At 33.3% G+C, this 15638-nt stretch overlaps 2 protein-coding genes across 2 annotated transcripts in view; both read right to left on the bottom strand.

Annotated features, from left to right (window-relative positions):
- LOTGIDRAFT_118698 (hypothetical protein) overlaps nucleotides 1–8120 on the bottom strand; it is a gene marked incomplete at both ends in the record, with an annotated part of 42350 nt that extends 34230 nt beyond the window's left edge. Inside the window, one exon of the mRNA XM_009056840.1 lies at nucleotides 7299–8120. Within this exon, the coding sequence (XP_009055088.1) occupies nucleotides 7299–8120 (822 nt within the window). The remainder of the gene's footprint in view (nucleotides 1–7298) is intronic.
- Nucleotides 8121–9921: 1801 nt separating this feature from the next.
- LOTGIDRAFT_118662 (hypothetical protein) lies at nucleotides 9922–13666 on the bottom strand (the record flags this gene model as incomplete). The annotated part of the gene is made up of 10 exons (XM_009056839.1): nucleotides 9922–10153; nucleotides 10371–10630; nucleotides 10842–10951; nucleotides 11316–11457; nucleotides 11642–11739; nucleotides 11906–12016; nucleotides 12249–12297; nucleotides 12543–12818; nucleotides 13011–13200; nucleotides 13533–13666. 10 exons carry the CDS (start codon nucleotides 13664–13666, stop codon nucleotides 9922–9924), a joined length of 1602 nt encoding a protein of 533 aa, XP_009055087.1.
- Between the last annotated feature and the right edge of the window lie 1972 nt (nucleotides 13667–15638).

The raw sequence follows: 15638 nt of genomic DNA, 5'->3' as shown, positions 1-15638 counted from the left end.
CAACTATGACATCCTTTTATTGTCTGGATAAAAATTTATTTGAAGCACGTGGTATTAAAGGCATGAAAGAGAAATTGGAAAATTCAGCTGAGACACAACATATTTGGGAATGGACAGGATTATAGAGTTCTTCAAACTTTAATGATAAGAGATTTAGTCTGAGTCTTACACTGCTCAAGGGGAGTATCACACCTGTCTTTATTTTAATATGATAATGACATGTCAGTTGATATAAAGATAGATAAAATTAAAACAGAATTATAATCTGATATATCAATGATCAATCAATTTCAATGTATGAAATAAATCACTCAAATATGATCAAAATTGATAAGTTATTTAACCCTTTGTAAAATATCATTTTATCACATTATCTAACACAAAATTTGTCTGGGAAAATATACAGGATATATTTCAAATTATTTGTTTGAAAAATATGTATGTTACAATTCTGGACTAAAAATATCCACAAAACACCCATCTTTTATGTCAATGAATTGAAAAAAAAAAAACAATATTCCTTGAATGGGGGGTTACAATCTTGACACATTCCTGCCCACCCGGTATCTTATATATCTGTCCGTCTTCATTAGCCCACATGATGCAGAGAAGTAGGACGTAAAACTCTATTCATTTCATTTATTTATGTCTCTATGTCAAAATCTACACTGTCAAATATTTTATCAGATTCTTAATCCTACCCACGGGCCTGATTAACTTTCACATTATCATATTAACTACTCCTAACTTCAGGGCTAAATATCTCAGGTCCCTGTTGGGTACCTAGATCACTATCTCCAGTCCCTGTGGGCTGTCTAGATTAAAATCTATTAGCCAATTAAATGCCAATAAAAGTGTGAAATAAGATTCATCAAGGAAGTTGACAAGTCTGAAGAAGATGTGCTTTAAATTTCTACAGTTGGATATATGGTAATTGTGCAAAATTTGATCCCAAATGTTTAGTGATCGAATAATTTACCAGACAACATGGAGGTTACTTGAAATTACCACATATTGTTCGTGCCAAATCAATTCTGAATGAGATAATTTAAGAAGGTATACAGATAGCTGAATTTGACCAATATCCGTTAGTAAAGCAAAATAAGTAAGATGAGCAAAGTTGTATTTTATCAATGAGCAAAGCATCTCTTTCTCTGCATAGGTTCGGAAAATATATAGATAGCTGAAAGTGAGTTCTATAAGCTGGTAAAGCAAATAATGAACCAACGATATCCCTTCAAGAGACAAGTATTCTATATTAAGTAAATTATAAATATCTTCACAATTAGTATCACACATAAAATAATTAAACCCTGAAGGAAGAATTAAGCCCATCATGGCACCCAGCAAGATTTAGAGATATAAGTAAAGTGGCTCAGTAAACCTGCCAACCATCACTAAGATAAGGTTGATTGGTAGAAAGGATCATAAAATTGACACAAGATGTCAAAAATTAATAGTTTCACACCCGACAATGATAAGGCATGTTTCTGATAGATTATTATAATTTAAACTAACAAATTTCTCAGGTTTTCCTGGTAACTGTGCTCTGAGATTTAAGATAAGACATACCTAGCAACAGATTGTACTCCCTGACCATTGTCCTTCTAACCACCCTATCTATAATACTTTATATATTGATGTGCCGTAACACCTATACAAACGTTTTAAATATCTTTACATAGGATGCCAGTTTACATCTACAGGCACCTAATCTTTAATTTTACCTGAGAGATCTACACCGTGTCATTGCTTTCAGTACTTTTAATTTCAACCCATTGAAACCTTAGAAGTGGTATCATCCAGTTTAACCAAAACAATATCAAATACAGATAGAAATGGAGACAAGATCTGTCTATTGTTCTCAAGCTAAATCATATTGAAAATTGTCCGTCTAATTTTTTATATATTTTTGCTAATTTCAAGCGCAATTTCTTGAAAGGTTCAACATTTCACATATCTATCTTTCTGGGAAAACAGCACACATATGAATGTATAGTTTCTTCAAATAATTGAAACAGCAGACAAAATTCATTTAAAGTAAAAAAATAAATTACCATTGGATTCTTTTGCAAGATCTATTGTCAAGGTATAATGGGAAATATGGAAACTAGTAAATAGTGAAATTTGAATATCAAGAGCTCCTGTCAATTCTCTAGAGTTTTGATTCCAGTGAATAGATTCCAGAATAATTTATTCCAGTTCCAGAATAGAGGGTCAAAGAATGCATTAAACCAGTTCAATATGGCGCTGACCAGGCGGTGAAATGGGGCCAGACAATTAAATTAACATGGAAACATTAACTGTCTCGACACATTTCCTTTAAATCTGTCTGGATATTAGAGTCAATTGCTTTTATAATGGATTGCCCAGCCTTTTTTCTATAGTCAATAATTTCAAATTCAAACTAACAATTGTCCAGTTTCTACTCGTAATTCAACTGTTATATTTGTTTCCAATCACTAAAACAAACATGGCCGTTTCTAGTTGTCCCTGACGACCTTTCTATCTGACTGTAACATTCTAATCACATGTGTGTTTCCGGCAGACAACAAATGAACCAATATTATTCATACTAAAAGAAAGTAAAATATGTGACATTCCCTTTCATAGACATTGTGTGAAAAAAACAACCTGCTTCAAGACAAATGGGACATTTGCCAACATATGGACAGCCTCTCATACTGAATGAAATGAAATTGAGTTTCTGTGTCCTTCATTTCTGCACCTGATTTCTGTCTAATGAAATGAAATTGTGTTTTATTTCAAATTTTGACACACTAGATGCTACCCCCTTATACAATTTTCAGATGTTCTGCAATATCTGGTTGAATTAAATTGTGATAAATATCAATAAAATCTAAGACGTTTCAAATTTAAAATCAATCAAGAGGTAATTTTTTACGACACTTGAATTGTCAGGTTGAAGAGTAAATTGGACATTTGACATTTGACCTGATTGAAGTTTCTTTTTAAAATTCTAGCAATTCTATGAAGTTTGATGCCTACATAAACTAAAATGTTTTAAAAATTGCTTTTTTTATGACATTATGAAAACATGGCCAAATAAAATCATATTTCATCAAACAAACTGACTCAGCTACATCAAAGAACAGTTTACAGTTCGAAGTGTGAAAATAAGAATGGAATAAAAATTGGTCATTAAAGACTAACAGACATCATGGCACCATGGCAGAGAGGAATAAAGACTGTCAGACATACTGGCATCATGTAAGAGAGAATCAGGTATGGTTTTTCAATAGTTATTCCAGTGAATTTAAGTTTCTTGTAGAACCATCTGGTACTGGATAATGGAATTATAACAGTAGTCATGTTTTTCCAGTAAGAGTTGTTAGATTATTCATTTCCCAAGAAAATATTGGGAAAATGAGCTATCATGTTTTTAATAACCATCTGGTATTCTACTGGACAACAGAATCAATACAATAGACCTGTTTTTCCTGTGCAGATTAATGATCCCTGCAATAAGGGAAATATATTAGAATTTCTGATAGTGGAATTGGTACTTTAAAGTAAAATGTAAAACTTGTGGCTTTATACAAGGAAAATCTTTTGGTCAATGCAGAGAAGATGAAGAATAGACTAGAGAGGTCAATCATTCTTGTAATAAACAGTTTTATAAAAAAAAATAGCCATAAAAAATACTGATCTTTTTATCTCAATCAATAAGGACCAATCATAAAACAGTTTGTCTTCAACTTATACAATATCGACCAATCATAAAACAGCTTTTCTTGTCGATGTAATTTGTCAAGATTATGTTATTCTGGTTCCAGATATATTTTACGCTGTCATGATAATCAGGGCTAAAAATCAATATGTAATCTTCTTAGCTCCATAGTTGTTGCTTTTTTACAATGACAATTTTAGTGTTATTTTACCATTTTTAAAGTCTGCATGGCACGTGTATTGTCCATATAATTGTAAACTGTGCCAATTTTAGCTCAGATTTTGTGCATTGCACCAAGCCCAAATTTCATTCAAAACAGCTAGACGGAACATCAGTAATAAGATACAAAACAAAACCCTTACACTTGATTTTAATTGGTTATAATTTTCATTTCACTGATCAAATAAAACAATCCTTTTCAAACATCTTTAAACTTAGCATGTGCATTTCACTCACATTTCATACGCCTGCTGCTCATGTTTACAACTACAAACACATGTTCATGTTCACGCATTTTATCCACATGACAACACAAGACTGGAGATCAAATAAAATTAAAATCATTAAGAATGTTTAATTAATCTGCAGGGGGACTGACTTTAATTAAATCAAGTGTTAATAAGATCATAGTATTGGTTAAAGATGAGGTTCTTCAGTTTAAAAGGTGACAAAACTCATTTAAAGATGTTTATATGCCATTTAATATCAATAATGTGCATGGAAATTAGTTCCATTAGAAAAATTGAAGTAAACTTTACACTTCAGTCAACAAAATATAGTAAGCTTTGTAATAACCTAAAAAAGCATTCAGTGGCAAATCCATTTACCATTAAGACTTATGAACATACATGGCACAATTGTATTACAGATTGGTAAACTTGAAAAATGTATTTATTCTGACTTAAGATGAGTTTTAGATGGATCTTGTCAACTTACAGCCAAAATAAACAACAGTAATATCAATGTCCAATGGGATAATCATAGTAAAAAACAGATTTGTTACCACAATGGGTTTTAAATTATCAAAAGAAACATCGCTACGTTAAAATCAATGAAAAAACCATGAAATAAACAAGACTAGTGGCGCCACAATTCATCAAACCATCTTCTGTTTCAATACTCAAATAAATATAGGATCAGGTTTTACTACAAATAATCTACAAAATCATTACATTAACTAGAAAATATTCTACAAACCACAAAATCATTGCTACAGCTGCATCACCAAAACCACAAAATCATTACTGGAGCTGTCACAAAATAATCTTCAAATTTGTTGGCCTAACTGTTATCTTTGGCAAGTATGTTTAAGCTTTTTGAAATAGCTGATGTCACTAATCAAGAATATGAAACAAAAATATTGCCTTATATTATTATGGTACAGTATGAAGGAACCAATGAAGTACACACAAAGTGGGTAATCTTATGTCTTATACATAATTTTTTTACAGAAGAATCCATGAAAACTGCTTGTAACAGTTTGTCAGTAGCAGTTTGTATGATTCTGTACTAATTAATTCAGCTCTAATTAGCCCAACTTCTCATTATAATAAGAAGTTGTTGTGTATGGTTTATATGCTGTGGACCTCGCAGATGCACCAACTTGGGCATCAGTTACCTATACAGTGCATTACAAACTTTTTAACTTGCCTTTGATTTTGTTAATGATGCTAGATTAAATAGCTATGATAAGTAATTAAAAAGCTTTTATTGGATTGATCAGTATACTAAAAAGCTAATTGTTGCTAAAGAGGTCTAATTAATTAGAGCACATCCCATGCTGTCTAGGTACATGTTTCAGATGTGTATTCAGCATCAGGGCATCAATTTCTGACAAAACCAGCCAATCTACATTCAGTTGTCTGTTCATTTGAAACTGCTTTAGTAAAGCATTTTGTTTTATCCTCAGTAACAACTTAATAACACTGTGCAGCTACTCAGTTCAGTAGCTATAGAAAAGGCCTTTGAAAGCTGCAATAATATAAAGGTTCAGAAATCAGGTAGATAATGAGAGACTAATGAATTTATTGTTTTGACATTTTCCCATTTATCCTTGACTATCAGAATACCTATCATAGTACTGAGTAATTACTTTGAAAAACACTATGGAGTGATTTACAAGATTATCTTATAATAAACCACACCCACTTTCAATATGAACCTCTTATGACCAGGGGAATTTTAATGGGTCTTATTTCTCTTAACCGCTCCTTTTCGTTAATATCTAATAACATTTATACCAGGGTCACAAGTTATAAAGTGCCCCAAAAATCACAGCTCAATGGGAGGGGTGGGTTGTTGTTTATTCAGCAGTTGACTAAAACCCTTCCAAAAAATGATAAAAGAATTTAATCTAAGGTTTTTAACTCAGAGAATAGTCTCAGTTGACGTGATTTTTTTTTTCGTAAAATTGTGAGAAATTAGAAGAAAGATATGCAGAAAGAATATGTTTTACATATGCTAAGCGTAACATTTAACTTAGAATTGGTTTTTGAACCCGCTTATGAAAGATTCTCCACTAGAAATTGTGCTGTGTGAACTTCTTTTTTGTTTGATCAAAAGTATGTTACGAGGATAGTAAATGAATTACGCGTCAATGAGTCTAGACCAGTAGTAGCCAGTCGGCCAGGTGATAATCTTTTAAATAAAGAAATGAATTTAACATGTAAATTATCTAGTTACAAATCATGTTGACTCAACTTTTCACTTAACACGCTGGTCAAATATTTCCCTCACCTTTACTGTCGCTGACCAAATACTGCCCACACCTTGTCACTTGACCAAAAGAAAAAATCTGACTATTTAGTATTGGCCAGTGGTGGGTTAACATGGTCATCCTTAGAAAATGACTGGAAAGGGTTAATACAGGTGTGTTAAGGTTGTCATGTTTTACTTGTTTCAGTTGACATAAAGATTTTCCAGTAATCAGCTCAGATTAAATTTGGCGCCTCACTAAACATCATAGAGTCACCTTGATCATCACAGGGACTTGAAAAATTTAACCACATATTCCTAACCTCTAACAAATGCATGACTTAACTGTATTTGCTAGACATGACCGACAGGCCAGTTCAAATGTCTAGTTACCTACAAGGATGAAAAGACTTGACTCAACTATTTCTTGGAGAAATATCCCAAAACAGTGCCTGTACAAGGATTAGTTCTACTATCTCTGAAACTGATATTGTGGGAATGAATTCTGGGTTCAAATGAGATAATTTTACTCTTCTTTAAAGTATGAAAAACAGATCTGAGTTTCACGTGCAGATATCCAATATATTCAATATTATCTTCATATGAATTAAGAACACTGGTATTCTACTCAACTACTTAAATATTTCAATTAATTTAATTGGGTTTTCAAACTATATAGTAATATAACATGCAAGTTGATGAGTTGTGCACAGCAGTGAGATAGGTTAAAGTACTGAAAACTGTGCAACTATCCAAGAGATAGTATCTGGTGTGTCATTATTATTGAAAATAAAAAAGTGGATACAAAATGACTTGATGCAATTCAATATGGAGTTTTTACTACATGAATATGGCATCCAGATTAAGCTATTTTCTACTTCTACTGACATGCTCAAGAAGTTAGTGTCCTTACCTTTTGTTGTTTACAGATTGAAACTAAAGATTGGACATCATGATTGATGTGACGTCCATCTTGAGAACAGACATAACAAACAGGTAATTTACATCCAACACAAAACATATTTAAAACCTCTTCAGAATGTTCTTTACATTTAACTTCTTTTCTTTTCTTTTTAGATTCAATAATATTCTGTCCCTGAGTGGGGTCCACAAGATTATGTTTAGCTAAAGATCCACGTGCTGGATGACATCCATCACGGCATGTGTCACAATAAAATACTTCACACTGTTCACACATTGTTGTAGCTATCTCTGCCTTGTTAATGCACAGTTCACAACGAACTTCAACCTTTTTAGGTTCTTTAGGTTGAGTATATTTTTCAATGATGGCTTCTAAAACTTTGTTAATGGGCAGTGATAGAGCTCCAAAATCATCCAACAGTACAATTTTACTACACACTGGACAACGTAGACCGTAGGGATATGTTTGTACAGTAGAAGGGGTAAAAATATTTTCCACGCTTGGTGTTCCTAAGTAACTACTTGGTCGACTATTGCACACAACTCCACTGTCTGCTTCGCTTATTAAGCTAAGTTTATCCATTTCCATTATGCTCACCGTGTCAGCTTCCGAGGGACAGTTGGTCCCATTTACCCCTACACCATTTTCAGATGGACATTGAGCCCCAGTTCCCCCTACTGAGCTGGACACCATGTTTTGAGTCGGTTCCTGACCAGCCACGGCACAAGCAGTACAGATTGAATGAGAACAAGGTAAAAGTAAAGGTTTAGAATACCATCTCCTGCAAACTGGACATTTTAATTCCTCTTCCATCGCAGAGCCTTGAGATCCACGTTTTTCGGCGACTTTTCCACTGGCGACAGCAGATGAATCCAAGGATAAGCTGGGCAATCTAGCAGCCAAGGAATACCTTGATGTATCAGACAACAATGCCAATGGTTTCATGCTAGGCAGCTTCTCGGAAACTCGACTGGCACCATTCATTGCACTCTTGGACTCCATTCTGCAACGATTCCAATCTCTAATTAAGCCGGTAAGAACTTCCCCGTGGTATTTAAAACATAGTTCAACTAATAAAATCCACAAATATGTACTAGATAATCCTAAAAACGTGCAATTCACGTGTAATATTGAGTGTGTAACAGTCAGTCAGTATACTGATCTCTACACTGGTTTCAGTCTCTCATTGTCATACAATGTATAACAGTATTGATATTCACCTTCTTCTCTTATTGGTTCAACTCTCTGTCAATCACTTATCTAATCAATATTAAGGCGTGGTAAGAGGCGGGACTTAATCTATATTTAGCACTCACGTGTCTAATGTCCACGTGTTGTTTACAAATGTATTGAAGCTAAATATAGCTGACAATAGCAAACACAGGATGGATTCAAGTGTTTTATACATCCATCAGAAAAAAAAAAAAAAAAACCATGATCTGCTTTTTATCAATATTTTTTTATTTCAAAATGTCTCATATTGTATAGAGTAAAGCATCACACGAAAGGAACAACAAGTTTCTAGTCATACAAATACTGAGTAAAGTCACAATAGGCTGAATATAGAATGGCATCAGTTGTTTGAAATGTTAAGCATACACTCCTTTTATCTTTAGATGGTTAGTGTAATTGTTCTATATTCAAGAAAGTTTTGAACACCATCACGGTTATGATTATTTCGTAGGTTTATTGTGTTTAGATTTTCTCAATAAGTCTAATTAGCATGGGTCTTCTGTGAGAACAGCCCAAAAACTCAATGAATTTTCAGGCATGTTTTGAAACTTTTAAGCTGAGAGTTCGAAATTGGGCTTACACTATCCCATTATGGGTAATATTTATAACAATAACTATAAAAAGAAATAATAAATTTTCAGATTTTATTGTATTAATAAATAATAATATATAGTACAATATGGGTCTTGGAGTTAAAAATTATCACAAAATATTCTTAAAACATTTTCTCAATAGAAGCACTGACCGAGGAGGTTAAAATTTCAGTTATTTACAAACTAATGCTTCTGTCTATACAGTTGATGTTAAAGCCGAGTCAACTTCTATATCATATAACAAATTACAGAATTCATCTGGATCAAAGTTCTATTTTTCCACCTTTCTCAAAGTTTTAAGAATCCACTGGACCACAGTCTGATGTATTATTAAATATAGAATTAGACTCAGTTTTTATCAAATGTTAATGCTGTTGGATCTTAAAAATAACAAAAATAAGGAAAATTTAAAATTTTGACAACTCAGTAATCATCAGCTGATGAGAGAAGATGAAATAAGTTAATCACAACAATCTAACATGAAAGTGTTCAGCAAATTTAGACAATATAATCTTTTTGAAGATTGAAAAAAGGTAGCATCACAGAACATAATTGACCTCTGCACAGGAATTAGAATTAAAATGATATGACAGTATACTTTAATCTGATGACATGATGATGAACCCTGGTGTTTCCATGACAACCAAAAATCTTAAAACCCTGATACTTCAAAAACATCCTCAATATTTAAAACAAAAATGAATTGTTTTTGTACTTTCAGCATTGCTTTATTACAGATTCAAATTTCATGTTCAAAATTTTGCAATATTCCCCTCCCTTTTTTTAATCTAATTTTCATCTTCATCTTCTTCTTCCTCTGCCTCTTCCATCTCTTCTGCAGCCTCAGCAGCTTCCTGTTGGGCAGCACGTAATGCCGCTTCTTCCTCAGGTGTAGGGTCTTCACCTTCTGTGATTTCTGGACCACTAGGGAACTCTTCCTGGACAGCTGGGGGTGGTACAGGGCTGAAATTATCTTGAGCGTATTTGTGACCATATCCAATATAAATATTTTCAAATTTCCTGAAAAGAAAAACCAAGAGCAATATTGTTAAAATATAAGCATTTTAGGTCTTAATTGTTGTTGTTAAAAACAATGGAAAAAAGAGATAAAAAAATAAGAAAGCATTAAAATCAATCATTGAAATAACTGCATACATTCAATGCACAGTATAAGGTTATGGTTAATTTTGCATTCTGTTTTAAGTTGGGGTCAATAAACCGTTTAATTAATACTTACTTTTCAAAAGCGAAAGCATGAGCACCAGGCCATAAATTAGAGTGCATGACAGCTATGGAATATTGAGGAATGATATTGGAGGAGAGTTTAGGAGTCCAGGGTGACATGCCCCCTACTTCATCATCTTCAGCAATGGGAGTGAGGAGTGGGGGTCCAACTTCTGGCTCAGGCTCATCTGGTTCCTCTCTCTCTTCTTCTTCATCTTCATCTTCAAAATCATCCTCTGATTTCTGGACAGGATTCCACCAGGAACAACGACCCTAGAACATCAAATTTCAAGGTAATTTGATACTGTGATTTTACAATTAAAAGTTTGTATCTTCATAAAAAAAAATTAACCTTGAATCTAAAACTTATGATCAAAATTTTCTTAATTGGACTTTAAATAAAAAAAAAATCAAACACAAAAGAGCATCAACTTAGTGACAGACAATTTTTAATTGTAAGGAATAAACAAGACCTGTCCCTCACCTGTGGTAAAATATGTTGGACATGATGAACCCAGTTAGTTAAACTAGGGTCTGCTAGCTCCCTCACAGTAATACCTTCAAAATCTAAATTCTCTACAAAATGATCTCTAGCTGTAAAAAAGGGAAAAACACATTCATAAGTTAAACTATATGTCTTTAATGTCGAATGGGGAATTAGACTTGAATAGATAAAGGGAAATAACTCTAGATAAGAGACTACAGACTACAAAATTACATTTACTCACAACATTCAGCTAAATATATCTGATTAAGATGTGATACTCGATTTTTTTCATGTTTCATGATAAAATTATTAGGACTTTTATCCTACTATTTCTGTTTTTCGGGAAAATTCTAAATGAACAGAAGACAGGGACGGAAAAAGTGTTATTCAAGATTTTGAGAAGGTCACAAGATTTCAAGTTGATGAAGTTAAATAAGTAGAACAATTTTGAATTAAATTTCAAAGCTTTACCTTCTCCCTCTTCTTCTTCCTCTTCCTCTTCATCAAACTGGTAGAATCCAAGGGGCGAGATGTGAGTTCCAGCACTGATGCGAGCAATCTGGGCTCTAAGGTAGTTAGATTCATTACCAGTAAAGGGTGGATAGCACACAACCTATAAAAATATAATACATTTACGATTCAAATACAATGAAATTTAACAAGAGCTATTATTGAATTTCTAAGGAATGCTAAGTTAAAGCACAACCCTTCTGAAAAATTAAAAAGCATTTTGCGAAACATGCAACAATTTATTTTCCTTATTTTTGGAGTTATGTAAAATAATCTATTTAACTTACAGGTGCATCAAGTCGGCCAGTGAAGAATTTCTTGATTTTCCTTGCTACAGAAACCTGGGTTGGGTTCACTGCTGGTAGTTTTACCCAGGGTTTACCAGCTAAAAAAAAAAACATAATCCTAACTCTTAACATAAACTTTCAAATATTTTCTTTACACCTGAATTTTTTGGATTCAATCCACTTTTCTGTTTATTAATGTATTATGCTATGCGCTAATGATGCTCCTGTGAAGAAATGAGATTAAGGTCTAGAAAAGACACTTACGTTCATTACAGACAAAGTATGTTTTCTTATTAACACCAGTTCTGTTGTCTTCTTTAGGTGGAAGAGCTGGTGATTTAAATTCTGGTTTAGGAATATCATCTTCTTCAGTCTCTTCTAGAAAATATAATAGAAATTGATTGAATGATCACTAGAGACTGCTTTAGACTCACAATAATCCAGGAATGCTTTTTCTTCTACCAATTTATACAGAGATATTGAAATGACCTTTAACATAAATTTATAAATAAAAAAATCACATTTATAGAGAATATGATTAACTCAGGTGCATAGTGGCATCTGGTGGCATTTGAGATTCTGAAATTTTACAAACTAAATATCTTACCCTCTTCTCCCTCCTCAGCATCATCTTTTTCTGTTGTGTCTTCTTCATTCTGTTCTTCCTGTCAAAATAGAAATGGGAAAATTTTAAAACTGCTGCTGAGGAAAATGAGGAATGAAATGGAGTTATATATCCTATATAGTTTTATTCTGTACATGGGTAATGAAATGAAATTAAATTGGTTTTATGCTCAACTGTTCTGTACCTTATTTGGTTTATAAAATGCAATGAAACTTTTTTTTTTTACACGTTTATCTTTGGTTAATGAAGATGAGATTTAAAACTATTTAGTTTTACCTCTTCTTCTTCCTCTTCCTCTTCATCACCTTCTCGATATTCCACCTCAGCCACGTAATAATTCTGTTCAGTTCCTAATATTTTACCCCAAAATCGTACATGTTGTAACGGGTGATTGTCTACCAAGTTTTTTAAAGCCAACCAGACGCGAATCACTTCCTCTCTATTCAAACCAATAGCAGCTTGTTCAAAATAAAAGGACAATTCCATGAGATTGGGGAGGGGAGTTTCAACTTCTTCATCTGGTTGTGGTTCTTCTTCTTCACCTTCACCTTTCTAAAAATAAAAATTAAATGATTAAGAGTTCAGATTCCATATTTAGGTAACAATTTTATGCCTTTCAGATAGGTTTCCCATGTCATTCATGTAAGCAGTCTTACTTTAGTTTATTATCAACAGACATGAATGCCTAATCAAATTGAAATTCAAACAAGAAACTATATGGCATGTGATTAAATCAGAACTTACTGAGAATAGTTTTTTCTGTAATTGGGCAAGTGCTACTTCTGTAGATTTATCAACTTTGTCCTGAACTGTATCAGCTTTAGATGTGAATTTAGATCGTTTTGTATCATTACTAATATCTTCAATAATATCAGCTACATTATTTGGCCTCTCATCTAAAACTCTGTTTAAAACTTTAGATAGATGGTCATACCTGAAGAGACAATAAAATATATTCATAAATGAAGGGGGAAAAAGCTCTACCGGTATTAGTTAAATATGAGAAAAATGGGCAATTGAATTATTTTGTAAGAACAGATTATTTGATAAGTAGTGTTTTAGGCTAATGCAAACATAGCAAGTACCGTACCTTAGCTTATATCTACTCAGGGAATACATTATTCTGGTTTTTAGTGTGTTTATTAGGTTGTAGGAGTTTCATGTTAAATGATGTGCTCACATACAGTATTTTTCTCAAATCTATTCACAAATAAAAATTACTAAAAAATATTCTAAGAAATTTGCTAAAAAGCTCAATCTACTTACAGATTCATACCAGTATTTGTACTGGCAGTGAGAAGGTACGATTTTGCCTTGATAAATTCATTTTCTTTGGCACTCAGTTGTGTTGTGCTGGGTGTGTCTGGCTTGACTTCCTCATTTGTTGGAGACGTAGACATTTTGTACGGTGAAATGTGTGTCCTGAGGATCAGCTAGAAGTAAATTGTGAGGTTTACTCGCCGAATACTGTATCAAATCAAAGCTACAACGATTTTATCACATTTGTTTCAGCCAGACAAGTTATCCGTTTCCCTGGTTGTAATGTTGCTACGGTAAACATAAACAATGGACACAAAACGTCACTTCCGTTATAGCGTACGCACAAACTGTGACGTAGTGCACATGAGGGTGCGAGAAGCCATTTCCTGTGAAGCTTATCAAGTTCAATTTATCTTAATTTCCTACCGTAATTAAAGTAATTCATGTTAATTGGCTGATGTGTAGTGTTGTTTGTATTTCTGTTGGAGTGCCGATTAACAAATTAATCTAATCAAAACGCCATTTTGTGCATTAAGAGGGTGTCAAAGTCGTGTTTATGTTTGTTTACACTCTTGCAGCCTTGTCAGTCAGTCTTTTTTTCTGTTTCTCACGTCACTTTACTGTCAAGTTATTGTCAGTCTCATGAATTGAATCCGTCATTTTCAAGGTCAAAATGACTTCAATGATGAAATAACTTAACTCAGATAACTGCATTCCATTTATTCTAAATCTTGATTGAAGTGACCACTTGATTATGAATACCAAAGGGATGACAAATGTCTCTCAAGTACAGAATGTGACCTACAATTTTAAGTGCATTACTCACTTAAGAGAGTTATTTATAAATCAGATTGCTCAAAGTGTCTAACTCTGATACATGTGCAATATTAAGAAAGTTTAACTGCACAATGTAGCTAAGATATTCCTCACATATCTTTACATTATAGTGTGCCGTAAAGATTTTATAATCAGCAACTATCCGATCGAATTTGGATATTCTAAATGTTCTTTAGAGAGTGAAAGTTAACAGTGTTCCAGACTTTGTATGACTGATTGATTTGCTAGCTGGATAAAGACCTAGATTATAGACAGTAGTTTTTATGAAATAATTTTGTTGATTGATTTTAAATTACTTCATTTTTATACCTGGACCTGTTCTAGTGCCATCTGTTCAAGAGTTATTTCTATTCCAATATTTCACTCTGTGCAACCAGCTTTTAAGTTGAAGAATAAGGTTAACTGCCAAAACCAGACAGAAAAGCCTTATGCCAGTGCCAGAGTTAATGACATCAGAAAAACGAATATCAAAATGATATGAATGTCTGTTGCGTGCAACTGGACTGTTGAGTGTTTATCTGCATTTTGAACCATGGATAAAAAGAGGATGTTGTCCAATTCAAAAAAGAAAGATGGCGGATTAAACGAAGGAATTGCAGGACGATATATTAAAAGAGATACACCCCCTATGTTGCGTAGTAAGTTTAAGTTTACTATTCAAATTCATAATTAAGCAGAAATTTATGACGATATTTTTATGAAACTCAAATGATATGCAGTAATTTGTGTTGAGTTTTATAAAATGGATCACCCTCTCTGACATATTATTAAATTTATTTTTATGTCTTTAGATTATCATACACCAGTGAGAGCAAGTATCATTACTCCTCGAAGGACAACTAGAAACCCTGCATCCTACGTTCCTCAACAGACTCCAGCAACAGGTGGTAACTTTCTACAGACTGGTGTTCCCTCTCCAATACGTCTCACATCTCCTGCTCAACCTCCGGTAAACACTAACCAAGTCACAGATCGACAGATACAAATGTATCAACAATCACATTCTAGCCCCTCCCATAATTTAACACAAGGGCTACATAATCTTCGACTGTCGTCCACACAGAGTGTTACCACTGCTACAACCAGGACTTCAGGTGTGACATTTTCTCAACCTTCAAGCGCTCAAAAACCTGTAACCAGTTCTGCTGCCAATCCTAATGTCTCCTACCATCCTACTACTACCTTTCATTCATCGCCTGTTCATCAACCAAGTGCCACTGTAAAACCAGGTAAGATTATTTTCCTTCTCAAGGAGTATTCTATTTTGTTTCTTCA

This window comes from Lottia gigantea (assembly GCF_000327385.1).
Source record: "Lottia gigantea unplaced genomic scaffold LOTGIsca_29, whole genome shotgun sequence".
NCBI classification, from domain to species: Eukaryota; Metazoa; Mollusca; class Gastropoda; family Lottiidae; genus Lottia; species Lottia gigantea.
This window is presented reverse-complemented; position numbering and strand designations above follow the sequence as displayed.